A 27,751-nucleotide genomic window follows, 5' to 3' on the forward strand; every position below is an offset into this window, starting at 1 on the left:
GTCTGATTCATTTTCAGAGTCAGAGAGAGACAGCATGGTACGATCGTCCTCCAGGAAGTAGTCCATCACAACTTTTTCCCAATTCAGGGCAGCAATGTTATTGAGAACAGTAGCAACATATTTGCATTTCTCGATCACATATTTGCAGTTCTCCATGGCTAACATTATATCTTTCGAAAAAACTGCAGTAGAAAGTATTATCTACACATTACGAGCAGCTCATTTTATAGACACAAGATGCAACACCGCAGACCAATCAAAACTCATCTCTTGGCATGTCCAGCCCACTCATTATCTCAGCTAATCATGGCTGGCGAGAAGGTTGCTGACTTTCTCTGTGGCTAAACCAACTAGGCTCGTAATGCAACAATTTTATTCATATTTACAGATAACATACAAATTTGATATTAAGGAAAGTATTTTGATTAAAAAAATATTTTTACGTTCAAAAGGCTCTCCTGTGAAGTCGTGACTTGCAACATACACCTAGTTTCCTGAATCGGGTCACATGTAGTTTCTTGCAAAAGCCCTTTAACTTTAACTGTGGCTTTAATAATATTTATCTTAAATTCCGAAATGATTCCGAAATGAGGTGTCCAGAGATTTGGTCAACTCTGTCATGTTTGTCTAAAATCCTAAATGAATCAGGAATGAGCAGGGTCAGCTATACCATAAGGACCCCTTATTCATGTCCTCATGCAGTGCAACAAGACCACTCGTGGGTTGTGGTCCAAACACTTAAAAGACACACCCTCGTCCACTTAACCTCGCCTTATGCCCTTGGGGGAATCCCCGTCGCCATCTTGGAGGGCGCTCCAAATGATTAGCCAAGCAAGGGAAGTTTGCAACGTAAGCCCCTCAGCCCGTGTTTTTAGTTGGCTTTGCGAGTGTACAATTAAATTTACTCCAGGGCCTGAAACTCCCCATAATTCAATTCGCGACAATTGTATATCCGCTAAGAAAAGTCAGTGAAAACTTAAAAACAACATTAATGGAGAAGTCAACATACAAGTGTAAGTTAAAAACGAATGCAAATAAGTTGGAAATGGTGCTACTAATGCCCATGACGGCACAAAAATATGTTTTTGTTTGGTTTTCTTTTGGAAATTGTAGAAATAAAACATTTTCCTTCTTCAGAAGTTCCAGCTAGGCAGGCTAACGTTAGTTAGCTAATTAATTTGCTAGCTATCATACAGTAGGCGTATATTAATAATTATATATTTAATATAAGTAGACATGCACTCATAATTGACTGTAGCACATATAAAGCACCCACAAGCTACCGGTGGTTAAAAAAACAATCATTATGGGATTAACGAGTGATGAATTTCCGGCCAAGGGTGGTCCATTTAAAAATCATTCCTTCCTCCCTTGCACCTTGCCCTGCAAGTGTATACTCATCAGACGTCATGATACGCCATCAGAATTGTCCACTTAATTTGAGGGCTGAGGGGATACAGTAGGCTATGTCTTTTAAGTGTTTGGAATGCAGCTGTGGTGTGCAATGCTCTCTACTTTTGATAGATTTATAAAAACAATCTTGGAATCACCATGGTCTCAACCATAAACTGTCAACGCCATCTGCCTGATAGATGAAAATAAAATAGGCATTTTTGTTCAAATATGTTACATTTAATTAGGTTTTAGAGTCATAAAGCAAATGAGGAAAAACTCAATCGCTACACTTGAATGAAGAAAAATGCAATATTTCATAAACTCCATAAAATATCAACTCCGTCAGATTTTTGTCTAATGTCAACTCTGTCAGAGTGCTGAAAGATCTGATAGAATTATCATATTTTTATTGAGGATTTTCAAATCAATACAAATGTTTGTATTGAACTTTTATTTTTAGAGGCAAAAATAAGTCTGTTTTAATTATCGGTTGTCAACTGTCAGTGGCTTGTCAACTCAGTGGCTTGTCAACTCCGTCACTGATGGCTAACCCCATTAAGAAATGTTTTTTGGTCAATATTCTGAAAGAAAAATCAGTGTTCTGCAACATATGCTTAAACAATTGAAATATTTGCTGTGCTAGACCTAAGGGATAATGTTTGCTTTGGAAATGTTGTTTTATGTTGTAAATCTAGAAAAACATGCCAAAATGCTAACGGGATTAGCCCTGAAACATTTAATAGCGCTATAAAACAAAACAAAATGAAGTTTGGTGATTTGTATTACATATTTGAATAATCTAATGTTAGAATTAAACAATCAAGGCCATTAAACATTTGTTGGACAATAATTGTACAAATGAAATGCCTTTTATGGTGTAATTTTATGAAAACATAAAAAAAAAATGAGGTTGCTCCTTTACATGGTGTGATAGATAATATTTTGGTATATCAAAACACATATTTCAAAATTGTTAATATGAAGAGAAATATCTGAGATTGTCCCCTCTTTGAAGAATCCCTGAGCTCAGCAAAAAAAATCTCAGCCTCATGGCAAAATGTGTGAAATAACATGAGAATAGTTATAAAACTGCACATTTTTCTCTATATATTTTCGAGAGGTGAGTGGGGCCGCGAAACTGCGCTATGCCACTGGAATGTTCATGCATTGTCCAAGGCAATACATACCAGTGAACCAATTCCCTCATTCAAGTTAAAAATGTGTGACGTGTGTGTACACCCATGCCATGTATGATTGCACTGGTATTTCAGGCACTGGGACTTTGATTCCTTTGTGTCATATGAAATGAATACGAGTCACATCAATTGAATTTTAGAACATGGATGTCTTTCACATGCGTCTGATGTGCTTATTGCATAATGCTGTTGGTCTTTGATATACTTGGAAATTTGTGCCATGGCTTTTATGCTGTTCTTTGAAGTAGGCCACATAGCAGTGTGTTGTGATCTGCTGGTTTGCTTTGAAGGTGTTTGTTGTGGTCACACAGTGATAGTGGTTGAGCTATGCTGTTTATAATTTTGCTTACACTTGTACTGGGACACCTTAGCTATTCTGTTTGAAGCATAGGTAAATGTAGCTAAAACTTGGTGATCATGCCCTTTGCTGTGGTTGTTTGATGCTGTCTCTGGGTACTAATAGCCAACGGATGCAGTTATCTGATGCTACGGTGATGTTTGATGCTTCTGCTAAGAAATCATGTCATGGAGTCCTGCAGTCTTCTCTGCAATATAAAAAAAACTATGAAAGATATTTTGTTTAATATAAACTCCATACAGTGACTGGTTGCGTATTGTATAGTAGTAGGTAAAGTGCTGAACCCCGATCAAAATCCAGGAATGCAGGCATAATATCTTATCCACATATGCTTATCTTGGGTGGCAGGTAGCCTAGTGGTTAGTGCATTGGCCTTGTAACCAAAAGGTTGCAAGATCAAATCCCTGAGCTGACAAAGTAAAAATCTGTTGTTCTGCTCCTGAACAAGGCAGTTAACCTGCTGTTCGTCGGCCGTTGTTGAAAATAAGAATTTGTTCTTAACTGACTTGCCTAGTAAAATAAACACTACTCTGCGGTAGACACTGTACCACTAGAGAGCAACAGAGGACTGGAAAGACATTGTGGGTTCATATGTGTTGTATGAAATGTGGTCTTTCTTTTCCTTTAAAACGAATTATTAAAATAGCATGGATCAGAATTACCTGTGATTCCTTACAATTAGGCTGGGAACTGCATCACCTGTACATTTTGAAGAAATGTTAATGTTCAACAAATTAGTATCACATTAATAATTCTTCAAAGGCTTATGCCTATGATTATGTGGGCAGGCTATAATTGAGCCTAAAACTTGTTCAACAGATTTTGTGCCCTGTGATCTGATACAACTCTTAAGGCTTTGATAACATTAGGAAGGGCAAGCAATTATTACAATCCAAAATCTAATTGGAGATTCCGTTCAGAATTTTACAGAGCGAAGATGACTTACACCGAAACCCTAGGATTATGAAGTTGATAGAAGCCATCAGTGTTAAGGGGTCTTGTCCTGTCAAAAATCCTGGTTTGTTACACTCACAAATCGGTTCTGTCACAATTTAAACAATTTAATTCGAAACTGTTACAAACAGCTGACTTCAAAGAGGAGCAGGATTTGGCCGTCTTAATCATTTTAAGGCACACATTTAGGATATGAAGGTCTCATTAAACACTTTCTAAACACCTTTAGTAAACACCTTTAGTAAAGACTTGATATTTTACAGTACTGCCATTTCATTAGAACAAATGACAAATGAAAATGGCTGACTCGAACAAAAGCGTTTTAATCCATGATCTTATTAATTATACAAAACACAAGTTATGATAATAGCTGCTAACATGTATGGATTCTATATTTGGACAAACTTGTTTGGGTGATATGCGTTCATTAATTATTTGTGTTCATTAAATATTTATTGGACAGGGGCCAAGTCACAAGGCATTATGCGTGATCAACAGATTTAAAGGAGCAAATATTTCACTGAATGTGGTATATAGTGATCGTCTGTACCACCTTTAAATATATTTAGTTTTTACTGTTTCTTGACAGAATATTTCATACCTTATGCAACAAAATCTTGCAGAGACTTCTAAATTAAATTTCATAATTCAAAGACACATTTTTATGATGCAATATCCAATATCGTTTCTTCTGTAACATAATACAAAATATATATAAAAAAAAGGTTTTAGATTTTATTTACAAGGTATAAACACAACATAAATTACTCGTTATAATCATCAATGGACTGTTAATCAATTTCATAGAAAACAAAACAATAAAACTCATAATTTACAAAACATGGTGTTCCTGTGCTTGGACAAGACAAGTATCTGTGCCAGACTTCCTTCATACATATTTTGCCCTGATCTCCTACCAAGGCAGAATCTGATACACAAAACAAATATTTTGGGTATTAAAACATGTAACTTGTTATGATGTCCTTTTAAAAGCAACACATAGGGGTATGAGCCAGGGTTTATCAAAGGGACTGCTTCTCAATTCCGACATGTTAGGTGTGATGGTCACTGAGTGAGACGAAACCTCAAATTGAAAGGTCATTGATTCAAGACAAACATCTGGTAATGGACATTGCCTATTGAAGAGTAAAAATTCATACATCATATTTCCAGAGAAGTGCAGATATACGCGTATGTAAACATTTCATTTCACCTTTAAATACTTTCTTTTAATTTTAAGCAGACAACACTTAGTAAAAAACAGAGACAAAAAAAACTAAATATTTCCCAAAACACTACTATTTCTCCTGGCTCCTGGTTGAGAGTCCACAGTCCAATCAGTTTGTGCTACAGAGGTACATCTTGTCACTGCCCATATTAAGGTTTGGCATAGTTATACATTTACTCTGTAGTAGTCCCCTGTTAAACAGCATTGCACAGCATTGCTTTCGATCCCATATGATTTACAAAAACACACCCCCCACTCGGACATAGCTATATGTAATCTTTGGCCATGCCACTATTGTTGCTTTCGTTCCCACCATCGCCACGCCTCTATTGAAACAGGCCATTCAAAGTCTCTTTGGCAGCAAGTGCACAATAGTTAGTTACCTTTTCCCTATTTCACTTTGCCGTAGGAACTGAATGTTATTAGCGCTGTCCGCTAACTCCGGATATTGCTCGATGGAAAGTGCGTAATACCCGTCGTACCCCAGCACTTTCCCATTGCTCAGGAGCTGCCTCTTCTCTCCCTCTGTCCATGGGCGGACGCCCTCCTCGCCATCGCGCACCCTCTGCTGTTCCCTGGCCCACACACTCACTAACGCCCTCTGGCGGGCCAACTCAAGCACGCGGGACTTCTCCTCGTCCACCGTGGAGCCATAGCGCACATGCAGCGCAAGCGCCCCACGCCGCAACTCCACATCTGCGAAGCGCCGAGTCCGGCTGTCCATGACCGTGGTGGACTGGGACACGCTGACATTGACGCCGTTCTCCAGGGTCTTGTGGCCGCTGGTGAGGCGTAGCGTCGCCAAGTCGCCGTCGGGCAGGCCGGGCTTGACGAAGTAGTGAGTGTCGCGGCCTTCCACAGTGAAGTGCAGGTCTTCAAGGTAGAAGGCATTGTTGAGGACGGTGGCCACCTTGATGCAGTCCTCGTTGGCTACGTTGAGTGTGTGTGTGTGGGCGGTGCCCTTGTAGATGGCGAACATGACGGCCCTACCAATAGGGGACTGGGCGGCTGAAAACCATAACCAAGGTTTCTCGCCTCGGCGGCCTCGGCCCGCATTGACCTCCGGCAGCCGCTCAAATGTTAGGAGGGCATGCGCCTGTCTGGTAACTTCCTGCTGGACCCCAGAGATGGACTGTAAAGAGAATGCAGTGAAATGTTAATGTCTGAGCATGGCAGAACTTCACACTACAGTCCATTCATGAGCAGAAGCAGGCGTCAAACAGTTTTCATGTGCCTGCAAGATAATTGTATTACCAGGAAGTGAGATAAAGCTACAACAAGGTAAAATGCCGTTGTGGATTTTTATCATATAATGATTACTAGGCAATTTTTGACAGCTTAGTAAGCATTGAATAATGATTATGTTAACAATGACAAGTGGTAATGTCACATATGTAGTGTGTATAAATGTCTATGTATTGCTTATGAATTTGTATTACAAGTACAGTATAATTATATCTGTGTTATGAATGTGTACTGCAAGGGCAAATTTAACACATTGTCTTGGACAGCAGAAAACGTTAACTGGATACAATAAATGAAAAGTTCTAGATAAGGTATTTGCTACTGTGCCAAATGAATTAAAGAATAAATGGAAACCAATTTGTACTTCTTCCTATGAAAAAGCTGTCCAATTAAATGTGATGCCAATTACATTTAAAAAAAATAAAAAAATATTGCAGATCAGAAGAGATTACATGCTTCTTTTTCCACTGCTTGTTTGTCATAGTGGTTGATATTCATCCAGCAAACAACTATGCTCTTTTAGATCTCTACATTACTCCCTGTTTGCTAACAAGGCCCTACTTCATAAACTTCTGTCTTATTTAGATCATCTTTAATATTGCAGATAAATTGTGGCTTCTATCAATGAAATTGTATGCATAATTTCCAATCCCCCATATACAAGTGCTCAGAATATGTGGGAACTCCTTCAAGAATGTTGGAAAAGCATTCCTCATGAAGCTGGTTGAGAGAATGCCAGGAATGCGCAAAGCTGTCATCAAGGCAAAGGGTGGCTACTTTGAAGAATGTAAAACACAAAATATATTTTGTTTTGTATAACACTTTTTTTGGTTACTACATGATTCCATATGTGTTATTTCATAGTTTTGATGTCTTCACTATTATTTTACAATGTAGAAAATAGTAACAAATAAAAAAAACACTGGAATGAGTAGGTGTGTCCAAACTTTTGACTGGTACTGTATATATAATTAAAACATTTTAAAAATGTATATTTTTCCCTAACCCTACCACCCTCCCTTAATTGGAGTAAACTAATGGACAAAAATACTTAGGTTTCTACTTCCTGCTTATACATATTATATACATTTTGTGGAAACAGTATATTTTACATTCGTTATCTATTTTAGTTCCATCCTTCAGCTACTCTCAACCCCTCCCATCCCTCTCTGAAGACCATCCAGTTTTGATTACTAGCTGCCATACAGTATATTTTCCCACTGTGCTGTGATGTTTCACAAAAGTTCTGAATCTTTCTATTCTCATAGTTTCTACAGATTGTAAATTAATGATAAACATTTTTGCTAAGAGTATTATTATATTATTGATTGATTGACCACGACTTTTCAAATCACCCAGCAGATCTATTTGCAGATTTGCAGAGTCAGCTTCAAGTAAATGTTCAAATGTTCTACCATTCCTGAACCTGCGACCAAAAACAAGCTACATATGGGCAGCACCAAAACAAGTGATCTAATGATTCTGTCTATTCGCAGTAAAATCTGCAGAGCTAGGATGGTTGTATCCCCCATAAACAGTGGAAGTTGGAAGTTTACATAGACAAAGGTTGGAGTCATTAAAACTCATTATTCAACCACTCCACAAATTTCTTGTTAACAAACTACAGTTTTGGCAAGTTGGTTAGGACATCTACTTTGTGCGTAACACAAGCAATATTTCCAACAATTGTTGACAGACAGATAATTTCACTTAAAATTCACTGTATCACAATTCCAGTGGGTCAGAAGTTCACATACACTAAGATGACTTTGCCTTTAAAAAGCTTGGAAAATTCCAGAAAATTATGTCATGGCTTTAGAAGCTTCTGATAGGCTAATTGACATTATTTGAGTCAATTGGAGGTGTACCTGTGGATGTTTAATGGCCTACCTTCAAACTCAGTGCCTCTTTGCTTGACATCATGGGAAAATCAAAAGAAATCAGCCAAGACCTCAGAAAAAAATTGTAGACCTCCACAAGTCTGGTTCATCCTTGGGAGCAATTTCCAAACACCTGAAGGTACCACATTCATCTGTACAAACAATAGTACGGAAGTATAAACACCATGGGACCATGCAGCCGTCATACCGCTCAGAAAGGAGATGCGTTCTGTCTCCTAGAGATGAACGTACTTGGTGCAAAATGTGCAAATCAATCCCAGAACAACAGCAAAGGACCTTGTGAAGATGCTGGAGGAAACAGGTACAAAAGTATCTATATCCACAGTAAAACGAGTCCTATATCGAAATAACCTGAAAGGTCTCTGCAAGGAAGGAGCAACTGCTCCAAAACCCCCATAAAAAAAGCCAGGCTATGGTTTGCAACTGCATATGGGGACAAAGATCATACTTTTTAGAGAAATGTCCTCTGGTCTGATGAAACAAAAATAGAACTGTTTGGCCATAATGACCATCGTTATGCTTGATGGAAAAAGGGGGAGGCTTGCAAGCCGAAGAACACCATCCCAACCGTGAAGCACAGGGGTAGCAGCATCATGTTGTGTGGGTGCTTTGCTGCAGGAGGGACTAGTGTACTTCACAAAATAGACGGCATCATGAGGCAGGAAAATTATGTGGATATATTGAAGCAACATCTCAAGACATCAGTCAGGATGTTAAAGCTTGGTCGCAAATGGGTCTTCCAAATGGACAATGACCCCAAGCATACTTCCAAAGTTGTTGCAAAATGGCTTAAGGACAACAAAGTCAAGGTTTTGGAGGGGCCAGCACAAAGCCCTGACCTCAATCCTATAGAAAATGTGTGGGGAGAACTGAAAAAGCATTCACAAGCAAGGAGGCCTACAAACCTGACTCAGTTACACAGCTCTGTCAGGAGGAATGGGCTAAAATTCACCCAACTTATTGTGGGAAGCTTGTGGAAGGCTACCCGAAATGTTTGACCAAAGTTAAACAATTTAAAGGCAATGCTACCAAATACTAATTGAGTGTATGTCAACTTCTGACCCACTGGGAATGTGATAAAACCTGAAATAAATCATTCTCTCAACTATTATTCTGACATTTCACATTCTTAAAATAAAGTGTTGATCCTAACTGACCTAAGACAAGGAATTTTTACTAGGATTAAATGTCAGGAATTGTGAAAAACTGAGTTCAAATGTATTTGGCTAAGGTGTATGTAAACTTCCGACTTCAACTGTATGTAACATTCTATTGGTTGCAAGAGTTTTGTATAATAATTGAAATTGAAAAACTCTTGAGTTTTGAATTCGGCGTTGTTTTGTGTATCAGTTCATAAACCATGTGTCATGGAATCGGTACATCAAAAATCTTATCCGAACAATTTTTTCAACCTGTATGGCGCAGCTGTAAATGTTTTAGTCCTTAAATGAAACTGGTATACGTTGGTATTTATCACAATCTTCTTCAGCCAATTTTGTTCTTTAATGAAGGGCTGACAGACAAGTTCCTTACATTCTCCCGTTTCCACTTGCGTCCTCCATTTTTGCAGTAATGCTGCAATCAGTTGGTTGTAATTTTTGATAAGCAGAAATGTCCATGTTTTTGTTAACTGCATATCTAACTTTGCTGTTGAAGTATAGACACCCGAGTTGCCTAACTCGTTCAAAGGATTGGTTAACTCTAGGCAACCAAGCTAGGTAAATCTGCTTTAAGTTTTAGTTTTAATGCACTGTATTGCTGGAAAAAAATATAAATACATGTCATCTTAATGTTCTGGTGCCGTTCAGGCAGTTTAGAGTACTGATTGGGGAATTATTTGTGGAGGAATATAACTGATTTCTGGGTGATTTGTGACATTTTACTTGTGCTTCCCATGATTGTGTTTTTGTATTTTAATGTGTATACTGTATATATGTATATTTTGTGTATAACGCGTATATTTGTGTTGTATTGTGCAGGGCACATTTGAAAAAGAGACCTAGGTCTCAATACATCTTCCCTGGTGAAATAAAGGTTAAACATTTTTTTTTATATAAAGATCAACCTGCTTACTTTACATTTCTCTAATACATGGATCACAAATAGCAGGACAATAAAGGAGTGTTTGAAATAATGTAAAATATAAAACCCACCGGTAAATCATCCCAGAGCTGGCTCTTCTTCAGTTCATAAGATGGGTGGGTCAGATCAAACTTTGGGACTGGGTAGCCAGGAATGGTGTTGTGTAGATGGAACCCAAAGGTCACCAGCCAGCTATTCACATCTACATGGGACAAATAAGATCAAGGTCATACTAAATATTTAATGACGTGGTTATGTCAAAATAGGAAAAATTGTAATGTTTTATCATTAGTAATGAATGTCTTAGTTGTCATGAATAAGCTGGAAATGCATGCATGATTGTATGCATTACCAGCTTAAGTATGTACAAACATTTTGACATTTGAATAGCACATTTAAATAACATGTTTACACTATGTGCACATTAAATGTTACTAAGTCGAATAAAAGTGACAATAAATATCTTACCTGCGACATACTCTCTCACTTCATGTACTTTGCTGATGGGGTCGTTGTTTCTGAACATGTAGAGATTAAAAGGACCTGGCTCTTTCCCCACTCGTTTCCAGGTGTTGATGTCAGGCACAGTCCACCTGCCGGGCATAATGTCATAGTCCCTCTCACCAAAATGCAGCAATTTGGTCAGTGGTTCATAGAGCCCCCCGTGGAACCCCAGCACCAGTTGAAAGTCCGGGTTGGAGTCAAAGTAGATCTCCCCATATGCCGTGTACTGGACCTGCTTGATCAGGAGGCCATTGCTGGTGAATACGGCCAGAGGGGTTCCGGTGTTGTCACAGGCGATGTAGTACTCCTCTCCGCTGCTGATCTCCTGGGCAAACAGGTGTCCCTGCAGGTCATAGTACAGGGAGGTGATCTCAGAGCTGGAGTGGTTGTAGACGTGGGTGATCCTGCTGGGGTAGCTCAGGTCTGCATAGAAGTACTGCAGATGCTGCCCCAGGCTGTTCTTGGTAGACACCCTCCGGCCCAGGCCGTCGTAGCGGTATTGGATGGTCCAGCTGTTGCCCTTGCTGTATACGCGTACCAGGAGGCCCTTGGAGTTGTAGTCGAAGATCTCGGAACCTCGCTGGCGGAGGAAGCCGTCCTCGTCCATGCGGTACTGCACGTCTCCCAGGCGGGTGATGCGGTCGCGGAGGTCGTAGCGCAGGGGGAGCAGGCGGGCGCTGTTGCCTGGGTTCAGTAGGTGGAGGTTGCCATTCAGGTCGTAGGTGTAGCGCCACATGACCTTGTCGTTGAGGTAGACCGTCTGGAGCTGGCCATCTACGTCGTACTCATAGCCGTACTTGGTGGTATTGGCGAATGGCCCAATCTTGATTTCCCTCTTGGTGCATCGTCCCACGTCATCGTACTGGAAGGTGATCCAGTACATAAGGGATCGGAAGATCTCATACTGAATCTCCTTGATCCGGCCGTGGGCGTCAAAGTGCTTGGTGTAGGTCATGACGGCCGTGGAGATGATCTGGTTGATGTCATAGTAGATGACGCCAAACTTGCCGAACTGCTCTACCTTGCCGGAGATGTCGTCAAACTGGTAGAGGTCGATGGGCAGCGGTGTCTCGTTGATGACGCCCTGCACGCTGGTGACGCGCAGGCTGCTGTCATAGGTGTAGTCAAAGCGGGCGTTGACCATGCCGTCCTCGCTGAAGCGGAAGATCTGCCGGTCAACCAGGGGGCCCACTTGGCGGTAACGGATTGAACAGATGAAGCCCTCGCTCTGCAGGTTGACCGTTTTCAGCACGCCTGCCATCTCGTCGTATGTGAAGCTGACCCGCGTGCTGTCATACAGGACTTCAGCTAGCTTGTTCTGCCGTCGGTACTTGTACAGGATCCGGCGGCCCGTGCCCAAGTGCACCACTCGCTGCAAGAGGCCGTCCTCGCTGTAGTCCACTGCTACAGAAGCGTTGCTCTCAGGCGGGTGGAAGATGTTGCGGTAGTAGCCCACTGAGCGGACTGTGTTCATGGTGTAGCGGGCCACACTGGGCATGGTGACGGCAGATAGCCGGTCCTGAGAGTCAAAGTCGAAGATGTACTGACGCTGGCTATGGAGCAGGAGCACCATCGACTAGAGAAAAGATGAGGAAAGAGAGAAAAAACTAATTATTGTTGTTTTATGACTACAAATAATTATATATTTACACCACCAGCTCACAAAATAGCCTAAGCAGTTACATCAAACCTACACATGTTTATTTCTGACTCCTAAAATCCATGGCAACTTAATTCATAATGCACTTTGGATGCTAGAAGTGCTTTCAGTGGACTGCCACCCTTCCTGTGAAAATGCCATGCCCACTCAACCGTCGGTTACTTGAGCTCCTAAAGCTTTTAGTGTGCCTCGTGTTTCTTTGTTGACATGGCCTATCCCTGTCTTGTAATGAGCACAAGGAGGGCCAAGTGAGAGCAAGGAAATCTTTGCATGGTTTTGCATGAGGAAAAGTCCTTGCAGCTGAGCCTTCCAGTAAGTGATCTCATTTATTTTAAGATCTGCGAGGAGTTATGTTCTTAGGGAAGTTCTGCAAGGAGTTATGTTCTTAGGGAAGTTCTGCAAGGAGTTCTGTTCTTAGGGAAGTTCAGCGAGGAGTTATGTTCTTAGGGAAGTTCAGCGAGGAGTTCTGTTCTTAGGGAAGTTCTGCGAGGAGTTCTGTTCTTAGGGAAGTTCTGCGAGGAGTTCTGTTCTTAGGGAAGTTCTGCGAGGAGTTCTGTTCTTAGGGAAGTTCTGCGAGGAGTTCTGTTCTTAGGGAAGTTCAGCGAGGAGTTCTGTTCTTAGGGAAGTTCTGCAAGGAGTTCTGTTCTTAGGGAAGTTCAGCGAGGAGTTCTGTTCTTAGGGAAGTTCAGCGAGGAGTTATGTTCTTAGGGAAGTTCAGCGAGGAGTTATGTTCTTAGGGAAGTTCAGCGAGGAGTTATGTTCTTAGGGAAGTTCAGCGAGGGGTTATGTTCTTAGGGAAGTTCAGCGAGGAGTTATGTTCTTAGGGAAGTTCAGCGAGGAGTTATGTTCTTAGGGAAGTTCAGCGAGGAGTTATGTTCTTAGGGAAGTTCAGCGAGGAGTTCTATTCTTAGGGAAGAGGTGTTAATGAACATAATGAGCAGCTCTAATGTAGGCAAGTACAGTGTGTGTGTGTGTGTGTGTGTGTGTGGTTTAGAAGTTCTGCTTAAAACCTCTGAAAAGTAACTAAATGTAATCTAAGTAATCCCCAAAACAAATTATTTATCATGAGATATACAATAACTATAATAGTAACGCTGCATACTCCAAGAAAGGGTCAAATCTCACCTTTCTAGTGTAGGCACTTAAGGACACAAGCTTAAGTACACAGTACAAATATGATAGAAAAATGAAAATATTAACTATTTTATTTGGTCTATTTCCTATTCAACAAAACTGTATGAATAAGGCTTGACATGACTTATGGATGTTCTATATATAGTATAATCAATTTATAAAAGGACTAAATATAAGATTTCACCTTCCTTATAACTGTAAAATACATATCTGCATATTTTCTAAAGGTCTCTCTTGATCAAAACATCTGCCCCCATCGCCATTTTTAAGCGAAAATGTCAGTCGGAAGCGGAACCAGATCCATGCAGGTCCCCAAAGCAGGGAAGAGTTAAGCAAAGCGTGTATGGGGCCTGCATTCCAATACACAATTACTTTCATCATACATTTGTGTTTGTGCATTGAGCGACCAGTGGAGAAACCAAATCATTTTATTTAATCACTTCAACCATCACCTTGTCCAGGTATGTGTAACTCCACGTCTTCCCGTCAGCAAACAATCTGGACACGACGCGTCCCTGAGCGTCGTACTCCAACCGCTCGCTGGTCTGCCCCCTCTGGAGGGCACTAATCTGACCGTTGCTGTTCCGGCTGACATTCACGGGAAGCAGCTTACTGCTGGGTACCCACAGCATAGGGTGGCCCGCGCCGTCATAGATAATCTTCAGCAGGAACTTCCTGTGGTCATCGTAAATCTTCTCCATCCTCAGCGTACGGTCGTAATCAACCGACAGAATGTTCCGTCCATTCACCTATTAGTTGGTATGTGTATTGAATCAAAGCCAAGACAAAACAACAACAGACCATAGAGATCATATTAGATTACTAGAGGGGCTATGTCATAAACTCTCAAAGTTCCAGAATGGTATGAAAATGTCAGCCATTGTGGTCAGGGAGAAATCCAAACCAGTCTGAATTGCAGTAGAGGCATAGGTGATGCATTTCATTCTCTTACTTAAGCAGGAAAATTAAATTAAGGCATATGATATATCAGTAATTGTATAACAGAATTATTGTCAACCTAAAATATTGTCATATAATTATAAATACAGTATACAAAGGTTTTATATCAATTTTATTTATAAATAGCCTCTAAAATATATGTAAGCATACCATAAATGTCTTAATGTTGTCTTCTTGCAAAGCTGTAAGTGTTATAATATGTTACAATATCAGTACAATATCATTTACAACTTGTCCTATCAACAACTGATTTCAGCCAGTGTATGGCTATGCATTGATTGCATTGTTTGAATGAAATGTTGGCCTATTGGCAGTTAATTTGACAAATGATTGGCTAGGCAGCTCCCAACTCCCTTACCAAAATGATTGACCTCGTATACCGTCATAAAAAGGTTCATGTCCATTCTAATAGTCTAATTCCTAATTATATGCAACAGACTTTGAAGTCACAGAGTCACAGAGAGTGCACTTATTATTTTGTCTGGTGACCTAAAAACAGCATTTAGTGTGATTGCCGCTCTTTGGCAGTCAGTGAGAGGAGATGAACAGCTCCTTCAAGGGCTTCATTAAACTGAGAGACACTGGCATTTGCTCAGAAACGATTAAACCCAAAATTGCTGTTAAGGAAAGTAACTACCCAAGTTAAGTTCATAACGTCAATTGTAAATCTCATTGGCAGGTTCTGGAGAAGAATACTGGCAGTATAGGGTATTGGGAACTTGGAAGCAGGTACTATTTTACTGCATTTAATTGAAATCAGGTATGCTCATATCTCACACGCAACTCCAGAATTAATCATTGATGCATCCAGGGAGGCATTTACATTATTTTGCTGTAGGCCTACACTTCAGGTAAGTGTCACAGTTAATATACAGTAAGTTAGTGAACAACATGTCTTACAGATAAATGAAACTCTGAATAATAAAGTGAAACTCACCCTTAGCTTGCGCCCAAAAACAATGACTTTGCCCCTGGTTTGCTCCTTTCGGAAGCGCCACTCAACCAGATTCTGCCCACTCTCCCCTGGCAAACTCATGTTACGCCGTGCCACGGTGGGGTTGGCAGTGCCCGCCAGGATGTGGGGCTCAGTCTGGTAGTGGGTGTCCATTCCGTTGGCATAGGTGATCCTCAGAGAGTTATCATAACCAACCTGATAACTGCTTCTACATTGATCTGAACATTTTAAAAGACAGGGTCATAAATTATAACATTCTACTAAGTATTGTGACTATAAATCATTGTTGTGGATACTCAGGGAAATCTTGCCGCCTATATAAAAAAAAAACGACCCACTGGTAGAGAAATTATTAACATTTAAAAAATAAATATAGAACTACAACAAATGGAAGAATTAAATAAATAGCTCAATACAGTGGACAAAAAGTTAAAATACAAGGTTTCTGCTCACCCCACACACTGAGGAAGTAATCATTTACACTGTCTTCTGTCAAACACGCTCACCCATAATGATACATGACTTAAGCTTACTCAACATTGCCGTGACGACCCACGCAACAATGACAATTAACTACTTTCAAAATGGCCATTTGAACTGTTTGTACTTGTTTCAGCAAGACAGAGAGGAGGAGATGTGTGGCTTACCCTGAGCCAATGTATAGAAGGCACGAATGGTGGAGGTATTGGTGGTAATGCTAATTTCCTCTTCAGTCAAGGAGCTCTCAATGTCCACGGTCAAGGCCCTGTAGATGTCTGTGTACACGTTGTTCACTGTTCCGGTGGGGAACGTCACGTTCATTAGCCTGCCTTCGCTGTCATAGCTGAAAGATAGATGGAGAAGTTAATGTAAAGGTGATCATTATGATTCATGAATGTTTGCATTGATGCATGGTGTCATTTCTTTCAGAGTATGTAGGCAACATCAAAGGGTCAAAATATGACACTGTGGGCAAATTTTCCAGTGTGTGTCAATCTGAAGGAAGTCACTGTGACTGCCACCAATTTCACATCAAGATGAAAATATAATATCAATTGAAGGAAATTTTAAGTGCAAAGCAGCAACTTATTTAGCTTACCTTATGATCAATGACTATTTCTTCATATTACTCAAATGTAATTATCTAGTCAGAGTCTCATCACCCCAAAAAGTGAAGGTCTATTCTGCCATCGCAGGAATCAGACCCTCTTACTTCTGTATACTCACTCGTAGAATGTGGTCCAGCCGATTTCAGAGGTCTTGGTAGCCAGCAGGCCAGTGTTACCATGGTAGGTGAGCAGCACCAGTTCCTGGCCCTGAGCCATCAAGGTCTTCAGCCCACCGTTGGTCCCCATGGTCAACCAGATGACCTGGTTGTCAGGGGCGACTATGCGCACAGGCATGCGGTTAGGGTCGCGGCGGATTCTCAGGGTGTTTCCGTTGTTATCGGTCATGGCGGTAACGTCGTTCTCCGTGCTGTAGCTGAAGGTATACTTGAAGTCACCCGTCATGAGGTTGGCGGTGTGTTGGTGGGTACCGTTGGTGTCAAAGACATACACTTCCTGGGCGTCCGGTGACGCCACCTCGAAGGTGTTGGCGTTGGAGGTCAAGGCAGGCCCGTTCCTACTGACCGCCCGGATGCGGATGTTGCCCAGGTCTGCCATATACAGGGTGCCATCGGGCGCAACGACAAGAGAGGACGGTGCGTTGAGACGAGCGTCTTTGGCGTAGCCATCACCCGTCTGGTAACAATCGCAGTTAACATCATTCTTACAGTCGCAGTCGGACGGCGACCCCACCAGATGGGTTATTTCACCATCGACAGATACAGTTCGGATTCGGCTCAGCTTCCGCTCGTCAGTTTCGGCGATGAAGATGGCGCCGTGGTAGGACATGGCGATGGCCACGGCAGACTCCAGGGGCGTCAGTGCTGCCCTTTGACCTCCGCGGTCCATCCCGGCCAAAGGGCAGTGAATGGGCCGGCCTGCTGCAATGCTGACCTGGCCATTCTCAGTGATTCGTAGGACCACATTGTTGTCCAGGACGTACAGGGAGTTATCCATGGGGCTGACCGCTAGGTCGGTAGGCCACTCCAGGAGCACCTGCAGATCGGCACATTGTTATAGGCACCACTTCACAGAGACATGGCTTTAAGACGTGACTGTCAACCCAAATTACTGTGATCTTCTCCATCTACACATCACCAATGTGACATTGGCAACCTTGTCCCATTATAAATGTCTACATTCTCTGAAATATTTCAGTGTGACATCAGTGTTGTCAAAAAATGTGGGAAAACACATCCTTAATCTTCATTTTCCAGACAGTGATTAATAATAAGGCATTTTACCCTTAAGGCTGTCTCTGTGCCATGCATGCCAGCCTGCCAGTCTGCCTTCTTATGGGGACAATATGCCTTGGGATGCTACAGTCTAGCCAAAAGGATATCTGTGTTGGGTTGTAACATTGAAGTGTCTTAATTAACTTAAGACGACATGTTTAGTCCTATGCAGGCCAGTCCGCCTGATGGCTTCAAGCCTACATTAGGGTTCTGATAAGACAAATGAAAATGCTCTCTGGCATGTCCCCTTGGAGTAAAGGGCAGAGGTATGGGACCCCAATCCAAGTTGAGTTTGACTCTCGACTCCAATCCACTCCTGAAACGTCCCCTCCAGAGACCCTAAATATATGGTGTGTAATGGAGGCCCGCCATTCCATTTTAATATGATAAAAGCTTTCTTAGTTTTATTTTCTTCATTATTCATTTGCACCATGTCAGAGACTGCATGTAATGGAAGGGGATAGAGTGGAGATGTTTGAGAGGAGAGACAACGTTATATTGAGTTAGTGTTTTAGCCTCATGAGGAGGTAACTTATTGCCTTCTGACAGGACACTATGTTCATGAGGAGGTAACTTATTGCCTTCTGACAGGACACTATGTTGATGAGGAGGTAACTTATTGCCTTCTGACAGGACACTATGTTGATGAGGAGGTAACTTATTGCCTTCTGACAGGACACTATGTTGATGAGGAGGTAACTTATTGCCTTCTGACAGGACACTATGTTGATGAGGAGGTAACTTATTGCCTTCTGACAGGACACTATGTTGATGAGGAGGTAACTTATTGCCTCCTGACAGGACACTATGTTGATGAGGAGGTAACTTATTGCCTTCTGACAGGACACTATGTTGATGAGGAGGTAACTTATTGCCTTCTGACAGGACACTATGTTCATGAGGAGGTAACTTATTGCCTCCTGACAGGACACTATGTTCATGAGGAGGTAACTTATTGCCTTCTGACAGGACACTATGTTGATGAGGAGGTAACTTATTGCCTTCTGACAGGACACTATGTTGATGAGGAGGTAACTTATTGCCTTCTGACAGGACACTATGTTGATGAGGAGGTAACTTATTGCCTTCTGACAGGACACTATGTTGATGAGGAGGTAACTTATTGCCTTCTGACAGGACACTATGTTGATGAGGAGGTAACTTATTGCCTTCTGACAGGACACTATGTTCATGAGGAGGTAACTTATTGCCTTCTGACAGGACACTATGTTGATGAGGAGGTAACTTATTGCCTGCTGACAGGACACTATGTTGATGAGGAGGTAACTTATTGCCTCCTGACAGGACACTATGTTCATGAGGAGGTAACTTATTGCCTTCTGACAGGACACTATGTTGATGAGGAGGTAACTTATTGCCTTCTGACAGGACACTATGCTCATGCACCATTATCAACTGTTCAGGGAAGATTTTTGGAGACGTTCTTTTGCATCTGTGGAAAGTTGTTGAAATGCTGAAATGTCATGTTGTTTGGTAGAAAAAATCAGTTGCTGACTACATGAACTTCGATTACACCTGATAAAACTAATCAAGGGCTTGGTGGTTATTTGACTTATATGAGTCAGACGTGCTAGTGTAGTGCAATAACAATATGCAGTCCTGAGGGTCCTTAAGGAACAGATTGGGACACACTTCTCTAGATACCCAACAATAAGCCTCAGCAACTTGAAAGATAGAGGTCCTTAAACCACAATACAATGCCTTCTAATGTCTTTCCTTCCCCTGAGATAACCATACCCAAAGGTGTATTATTTAACTGTGTAAGTACTTCCATTATCATGATTTCATGGCAGTTTTGCAGCAGCATATTTTACATTTTGCATGGCAATATGCAATGTTTTTGTCCAAATTGTCACAAAAATGGCTTGATTGAACCATTTTATGCTAGCCTTCTTTTTGTAGTGTGGTAATCAGACAGTTTAATGCACTAATATTGCAGATTTGATGTTTTATGCGGTAATAGTGCGATGATTGGTCAAATTGGCATGCCTTTGATTAAAAAAATTATATTTGTGATCTCAGAATCCTAAAGAAGCTGACATTATGTAACACTCCAGACTGAGTGACTCATAGACGGGCAGGGAGAGAACCACAAGGTGGCGCTGTGATGTGAGCCCTATGGGAACAGACTTGAGGACAGAACAGGCTTGAGGGAGACCTGACTGGTAATCTGACAGTCACCTGCTTGATGTCCATGCTGATGTCACAGGTCAGGGGGCGTGCCGACGTGAGGTCATTGGAGCCCAGGAGTGTGGATATGATGCCGCTTTGGTCAACTCTCCGGATCGTGGTGCCGTCCACAAAATACATCAGTCCATTCTTGTCCACAGCGATACCTGTCGAGGCAAAAGGGGGGAAGGGGGGAATAAAAGAAAGGCAGATGATAGATGTGTCAGATGTGGGAAATGTGAAGTTCTTTCTGCTTCCATGACTCTGTGGACGGAACACGACGGATACATGTGTTGAGTTTGGCTTCCCATTATTCAGGTCACTGCAAAAAGCACATCCTTCAATAATTCAACTGCCTGCTTTCTTGCTATTGAATAATTTCTCAGGGTGAAGTGGGAAAGGCTGTATCTCTACTGTATGTGTGCCGGGCACTGCGCATCCCACCATATCCCACCTCTAAAAACAGAACTCATAGGTACAGTGTCAATGAGCGTGACTTTTTTCCCTTAAAATGCAGCTCCGACACCCGACAATCATCAACCCTCTTCACTCTATCTGTGAAATGGGTGGGCGGGGGGAAATGACGGCTCGGGCCAATTTTAGACGAAACGGGTGAATGACATGCAGTTGCCATGGTTACGACGGCGGGCAAAATTGCCCGACTGATTGAGTGTCGGCTGAGGGTTCCAACTTTCTGTGCAAGGAGAGAGTGCTTGCCGTAGTAATTTGTCCCACACAGGGAAAATACATTAGCAACCATGGCACACTTCACATCTCATCATGTTATTGTGGGCTCCTAACAGAGAGTGGTGCCTATAGGATTTCAATTAAACCTCACGTACATTTCCATTTCTCTTTTCAATAAGCGCTATAAACGCTGGTGTAAACACACACTGTGGTTGATTTTTAAACTCAACAGGGTGAGAAAAGTAGATCACAAGAGGTGAGGAATTGGTATATATCTTGCCTTTAACAGATTTAATAGCTTCTAAATCAGTTTATTTTTTTATGATTTATTTTTATAGGTGAGTGCTTTGGTTTGACCTGTGGCTACATGTAGGTCTGCACAAAGATTGCCTGGCTACTGAAACATTAAAGAGCTGATGGACCACCAATGCATTCTGGGAGAGCTGGCTATTTGAAAGTCGGAGGGGAAATTCAGACAGATGAAAAGTGTCATATTTGAGTATATTTCAGCAAACGTCTGGAAAAGAAAACCCCAGCCATCTGCCATCTTTCCCCCAGCCTCTACCTCCTCCCATTTCATAGGCAGAGTCCCTCCCTCCCAGACTCCCTTCAGTCAAACCCTCTCTTTTAAATGCAGTCTAAGCTGGGCCATTAGGGGGGACTTTAAAGACTGGCACACACCAGACAAACTAATAATCCATGACTTCTTAACCCCTTACGCTCGTGGAAATTGGCCTATATGGATAGGGCCAAATTGAAACAGAAGAACTTTATAAAGCATATGCATGACCATGGTAGCAATTGAAAGAGAACACTGGAGATTATGAGGAAATTATTAGACCAAAGGTGAGGACACAATAGTTCACCTGACACATGTCTGAATCCACTACTGATTTTATGTGCATTTTACATTTACTGTACTTTCACAGCATTTGTCAATAATTTAATCTGAAAAAAAGTAATGCAAGTAATTTCAATGCACTTTTATGACTCAAGGAAAGAGCCTTCAACTATAGGATGTTGTTTTTTTAGCTCAACTAGCTTTCCCATTGAGGAACTGAAGCAAGCACACTTGTAGTTTTTGTTTGGAACACAGCCCTGCGTCCCTACCATCAAACAATTACTGTTGTTGTTGTTTATTCAATCCAAAAATGTCTCTATTTTCTCTCTCTGCATTGTTGGGAAGGGTCCGTAAGCATTTCAATGTTAGTCTACACCTGTTGTTTACGAAGCATGTGACAACTAACATTTTATTTTATTTGATGGCTGCCATACTGGTTGGTGCTACAGTACACTTATGGTGAATGCTGCCAGTTACCCTTGTGTAAACATTTTCCGACCTGGTGAAAAGGGATAACACATTATTTCTAAAACATATTTTGTTCCGTGAACCACCAATCTTTTGAAAGCTTTGCATGTTTCAATTTCAGCCCTGCGGTAGCACATCCAATTCAGCTAATTATGTTCTAATCAAATGTTTTACTACAGGGCTGGACCAAAAGCCTGCAGCCCTGTACACCCAGGAGTTTTCCAGGAGCGGAATTGGCAAACCCTGGAAGGAACAGACTAATGTTGGCTCAGGTCCTACCTTTTGGCCCAGTGAGCAGGGCTTCCGTGGCCTTGCCCCCATCCCCACAGTGGGCCTCGTCAAAGGGCAGACAGTGCTCCCCGGTCCCTGCCACCACCTCCGCGTTACTCTGCAGTTCCTTGATCCCCGTCAGGACCGTGGGCCGGTAGATCCTCCGTGAGTTGGTGTCGGACACATACAGCTGCCCAGTCACTGGGTCGGTGGCCAGGTAATAGCGGTGAGCAGGGTTGTTACTAGGATTGAGGAAATAATGTGGTTACTGTGATTGCCGCAATAGGAACAATCTCAAAATAAACTTGTTTAAAAGGTGTTTTTATGAACAATCCAAAAATAATCAACGCTTTACATGTTTTCCTTTGTTGAATTTAAAGGTGTTTTTCCTAAATAACAGAAAGATAACTTGACATTGAGAATGATAATGACCACAGAAAAAGGAGCCTCTGTATCTGTTTGTAGCTCTGTCATTGTGAATGCCCAATTAAGCTTGTGCTGTGTGAGGATTTTTGCATAACAAACGGGTGGGGAATAGGATTGGTAGTCAAGGAAAAGAGTCAGAGAATTTAACAGGATATGACTGGAGTGGGTTTGCGTATGACAAAGCGGCAGCGACAACATCAAGTGTGTCAGATTATTTTAACCGTTATCACTCCCCTGCGCGGGGAAGCCTATGGTAAATATGGAATGAAGTGTTTATGTTAATGGCAGTCAACAACTGAATGGCATTTCGTCGGGTTGTGCTGATTTGCATTCATTTTAAATGCCTCAAAATGTGTCGGGCTCCTTCAGAATGAGTTAGGAGAGATGTCTTCAAGGCTTGCTGCTATTATGAAAAAATCATCCAACGCAAGGACAGAATTAATCATTTTCTATGTAGGGCGCTGTATGCCACCAACATACAGCAAGTATAGTAGTATTGGCTGTTGAATTTTTTATCTTTTGTCAAAGACAATTAGATTAAAAAGGTTCTAAGCCAGTTACCCATAATCCTCTTACATGACTAAATGACACATTGCACATTGACATATCAAAAGGTCAACTCTTTCCAACTGAGGAAGACACAACTCATCTGTGTGCTCGGAGGCCAATGATAAGCCTGAAACATAAGCTGTTGAACGTGGATAGAACTTGTTTAACTGTCTGGCAATGAAGATAGCCCCAGTAAGTGTTCTCATGTTTAATGGTACATTAGTCAATACTGTAAGCCTTTGACACTTATGAATGGAATAATGTGAGTGTGTTAAAATAAATGTGAGAATGCATTAAACACAGTGAAAAAAAATCACGTTACATTACAGAGTGCGGTTATAAAACTGGACACCTTTATGAGCCAAACCAGATGATTAAATAATGCCTTAATGGCTTATCAATTTACCATAAAAATATGTTCATAAAAAATACATTCATTCTTAACACACAGAAGACAGTGACAGAATTGCACCATCATACACCTACCTGTGTCTAAAATCTTTATTTCTTAGGGCGAGAAGAAAGGAAGGAAGCGGAAAAGAGAAAAAGACAAAGAGAGACCGTAAAAGTGTGTGACTTAAAGGTCTAAGAAAAACACCATTAAAAAAGGAGCAGACAATGAAGATTTGTTGTGCAGAAAGGAGAAGGAGAAAAAGGAGGAGTGACTATGTCTTAGAGTTAAACCCTGGACCCATAACTCACCGAGGAGAGAATATATGTTGTGGAGTTAAACCCTACACCCATAACTCACAGAGGGGACAATATAAAAACTCCCTCACAAGGGAATGCATTGGGCCATTACACCAGTGCTTTTTTCTCCATTCAAATCACCAATAGTGCTGAGCGATTCGTTCTTTTTGAGGTCAAATCAGTTTCGGTTCGATTATTTAAAAAAGGATAACCGTTTTCAATTTCGATTATTATTTTTTAAACATTAAATGCTGTAGCAACACTGTTGTGTTTAATGCATTCTCACAATTAATTAAAATCCCATGATGGTAGTGACTGACATTACCGCTTATCAATTATTAAGCATCATTTATTCACATTGCTTTACTTTAATAAAATATTTCAGTTGATGTGTATATTACATTTGTTTTATTTGATGACTATTATGTCATTCCAAGTCATCATCTCATCTCTATAGAGCTGCTGCCTATGCTGTCTGATAAAATCACTATTTAGTAGTTCTTCAGAGTAAATAAGGAATACTTTTATGACTGCTGAATACCTACGTTGTAGCTACATGTTGAAATGGTTGCAATTTAAATGGCTACCACCCTATAGACCAGTTATGTGCAGCGCCAGCTGAATACGTTACAAATGGTTAAGAAATCTACAAAACTAAAGACTACACATTCACAGTCTGCAGCTGTATATGTAAAATAGTCTAAGAAACTCAACCGAAGACGAGAGAAGGACATTGAACATTTCCCTGTCAAATGACCATTGGTACGTCTGACGGAACACAACCAGAGACTTCTAATGAATTACTCTCCAAAGAAAATGGACCGGGCGATTTCAACAGACAGAGACAACAAGACATACAAGTGTAAATATTTACATTGCAATTATTTTCGAATGAGCGGCCGTTCATGTGCAAACTATTAGCATTTCCATGAGCATAGTTATCAAGTGTATGTAGTTGGTCCATTCTGTCTTTCCGGCACTTTATCTGTCCCCACCCCTTTCCATTGTCTACCAAGCCGTCATATCGGGTTAGTCCACTAGGGACTTTTCATTGTGTAGTTGTGTCATTGTGTAGTAATCAATGTGTAAGTTATCCTGTTTGTGTGTTTATGTAATTCTGTGTGATTATTTAGTTAGTGAATAAATAATTAAGCCAATTTGTATATCGCTGATTCATCATTTATGCTAGGGTTCGTGCAGATATCCAAGAGTTTTGCGACATTCAGAATGAGACTGATAGAAGGTAACAATTAATTTAATGACTGACTGATGACTGAAATGTAAGAGATCTTTATATCTTTAAGAGTTAATTTGGAAAACGGTAACTCGTTAAATACACTTTTTCCATGGTGCCCCAAGATTACTACTTAATTAATTGTTATATGATTAATTTAATAGCGTAATAATTAAATGTAGTTAATTGATTTCATAAAATAATCGTCATCACATTAATAATAGAAAAGACAACAATTTCTTATATCGAGCAATCCAATCATGTTGGCTTAACGTTCTCCATGCACCTATAAGAGAACGTATTGAAATATAATGAACAGGCAAGGCGGTGGTGAATGTTGTGTGATTTGTAAAGGATGTCTTCTGTACTGAAGACTGAAGTGCAATCACTGGTATTTGCAATATGTGGGCCAGGGTCATCAAATTGATTTTAAGAGATATACACATCAACTGTAGCCTCTTGGTAGACAGATTTCATATGCTTTGTTGTGAGTAGCCCTGGCTGTAAAACAGCTTTCATTCTAATCAACATCTGCTGTTTCGGAGTCTGCCAAATGGCAAAATGAAGTGTATTGGTGATTGAGGCCAACTTGGCAAGTCGGCCTAAATCATCTCAATTACATGGCAAAAGACATGGAGTCTTTCTCTAATTGTAAAGGATATAGTATAGATTCCACATTACGGTGCATTCAGAAAGTATTCAGACTCCTTGACTTTTTCCACATTTTGTTACGTTACAGCATTATTCTAAAATTGATTAAATTGTTTCCACCCTCGTCAATCTACACACAATGTACCATAATGACAAAGCAAAAACAGGTTTTTAGATTTTTTGCAAATTTCTTAAAAAGAAAAAAACTTAAATATCATGTTTAAATAAGTATTCAGACCCTTTACCCAGTACTTTGTTGAAGCACCTTTGGCAGTGATTACAGCCTTGAGTCTTACTGGGTATGACGCTACAAGCTTGGCACACCTGTATTTGGGGGAGTTTCTCCCATTCTTCTCTGCAGATCCTCTCAAGTTCTGTCAGGTTGGATGGGGAGCGTCGCTGCACAGCCATTTTCAGGTCTCTCCAGAGATATTCGATCGGGTTCAAGTCCGGGCTCTGGCTGGGCCACTCAAGGACATTCAGAGACTTGTCCCAAAGCGTTGTCTTGGCTGTGTGCTTAGGGTCGTTGTCCTGTTGGAAGGTGAATCGTCGCCCCAGTCTGATGTCCTGAGCGCTCTGGAGCAGGTTTTCATCAAGGTTCTCTCTGTACTTTGCTCCATTCATCTTTCCCTTGGTCCTGACTAATCTCCCAGTCCCCGCCCTTGAAAAACATCCCCACAGCATGATGCTGCCACCACCATGCTTAACCGTAAATACCTTATTTACATAAGCAAACATTTCTAAAAACCTGTTTTCACTTTGTCATTATGGGGTATTGTGTGAAGATTGATAAGGAAAAAAACAAATTTAATCAATTTTATTATAAGGCTGTAACTTAACAAAATGTGGAAAAAGTCAAGAGGTCTGAATACTTTTAGAATGCATTGTAAATAGTAAATCTGTCTGTTTTCCCATTCCATCACATTTGATAATGTGCAAGTACGCTAAAAGTTGTCTGACCACCCTGTGCATTGTGAAAATAGTCTCTGAAAACCAATGATTCACAGTTCAAAGAACACCACTACAGTGCCTTGCAAAAGTATTCATCCCCCTTGGCGTTTTTCCTATTTTGTTGCATTACAACTTGTAATTTAAATTGATTTTTATTTGGAGTTCATGTAATAGACATACACAAAACAGTCCAAGTTGGTGAAGTGAAATGAAAAAAATATCTTGTTTAAAAATATTATAAAAAATAAAAAATGGAAAAGTGGTGTGTGCATATGTATTCACCCCCTTTGCTATGAAGCCCCTAAATAAGATCTGGTGCAACCAATTACCTTCAGAAGTCACATAATTAGTTAAATAAAGTCCACTATGTGCAATCTAAGTGTCACATGATCTGTCACATGATCACAGTATATATACACACCTGTTCTGAAAGGCCCCATAGTCTGCCACACCACTAAGCAAGGGGCACCACCAAGCAAGCAGCCCCATGAAGACCAAGGAGCTCTCCAAACAGGTCAGGGGCAAAGTTGTGGAGAAGTACTGATCAGGGTTGGGTTATAAAAAAATATCCTAAACTTTGAACATTATTAAAAAATTGAAAGAATATGGCACCACAACAAACTTGCCAAGAGAGGGCCGCCCACCAAAACTCAAGGACCAGGCAAGGAGGGCATTAATCAGAGGGGCAACAAAGAGACCAAAGATAACACTGGAGGAGCTGCAAAGCTCCACAGCGGAGATTGGAGAATCTGTCCATAGGACCACTTTAAGCCATACACTCCACAGAGCTGGGCTTCACAGAAGAGTGGCCAGAAAAAAGTCATTGCTTAAAGTATTCGCCAAAAGGCATGTGGGAGACTCCCCAAAGATATGGAAGAAGGTACTCTGGCAGGTGAGACTAA

General features: G+C 41.0%; 1 protein-coding gene across 4 annotated transcripts in view; it reads right to left on the reverse strand.

The window, feature by feature from the left end:
• Positions 1 to 4,206: 4,206 nt before the first annotated feature.
• Positions 4,207 to 27,751, reverse strand: part of si:dkey-237h12.3 (teneurin-3) — a 153,952-nt gene continuing 130,407 nt past the window's right edge. For 3 of the 4 annotated variants that reach the window (XM_014199203.3, XM_014199200.3, XM_014199207.3), the window contains 10 exons: positions 23,810 to 23,830; positions 22,358 to 22,590; positions 20,095 to 20,249; positions 16,779 to 17,653; positions 16,220 to 16,395; positions 15,555 to 15,790; positions 14,110 to 14,406; positions 10,828 to 12,439; positions 10,431 to 10,561; positions 4,207 to 6,263 (listed from right to left, as the gene is read on the reverse strand). In XM_014199203.3, coding sequence (XP_014054678.2) covers positions 5,511 to 6,263; positions 10,431 to 10,561; positions 10,828 to 12,439; positions 14,110 to 14,406; positions 15,555 to 15,790; positions 16,220 to 16,395; positions 16,779 to 17,653; positions 20,095 to 20,249; positions 22,358 to 22,590; positions 23,810 to 23,830 — 4,489 coding nt within the window. In that variant the 3' untranslated portion in view covers positions 4,207 to 5,510. The remainder of the gene's footprint in view (positions 6,264 to 10,430; positions 10,562 to 10,827; positions 12,440 to 14,109; positions 14,407 to 15,554; positions 15,791 to 16,219; positions 16,396 to 16,778; positions 17,654 to 20,094; positions 20,250 to 22,357; positions 22,591 to 23,809; positions 23,831 to 27,751) is intronic. The other variant, XM_014199202.3, reaches the window with a different exon arrangement.

This window comes from Salmo salar, chromosome 05 (genome assembly GCF_965601325.2).
Source record: "Salmo salar chromosome 05, fSalSal1, whole genome shotgun sequence".
In the NCBI taxonomy this organism is placed as follows: domain Eukaryota; kingdom Metazoa; phylum Chordata; class Actinopteri; order Salmoniformes; family Salmonidae; genus Salmo; species Salmo salar.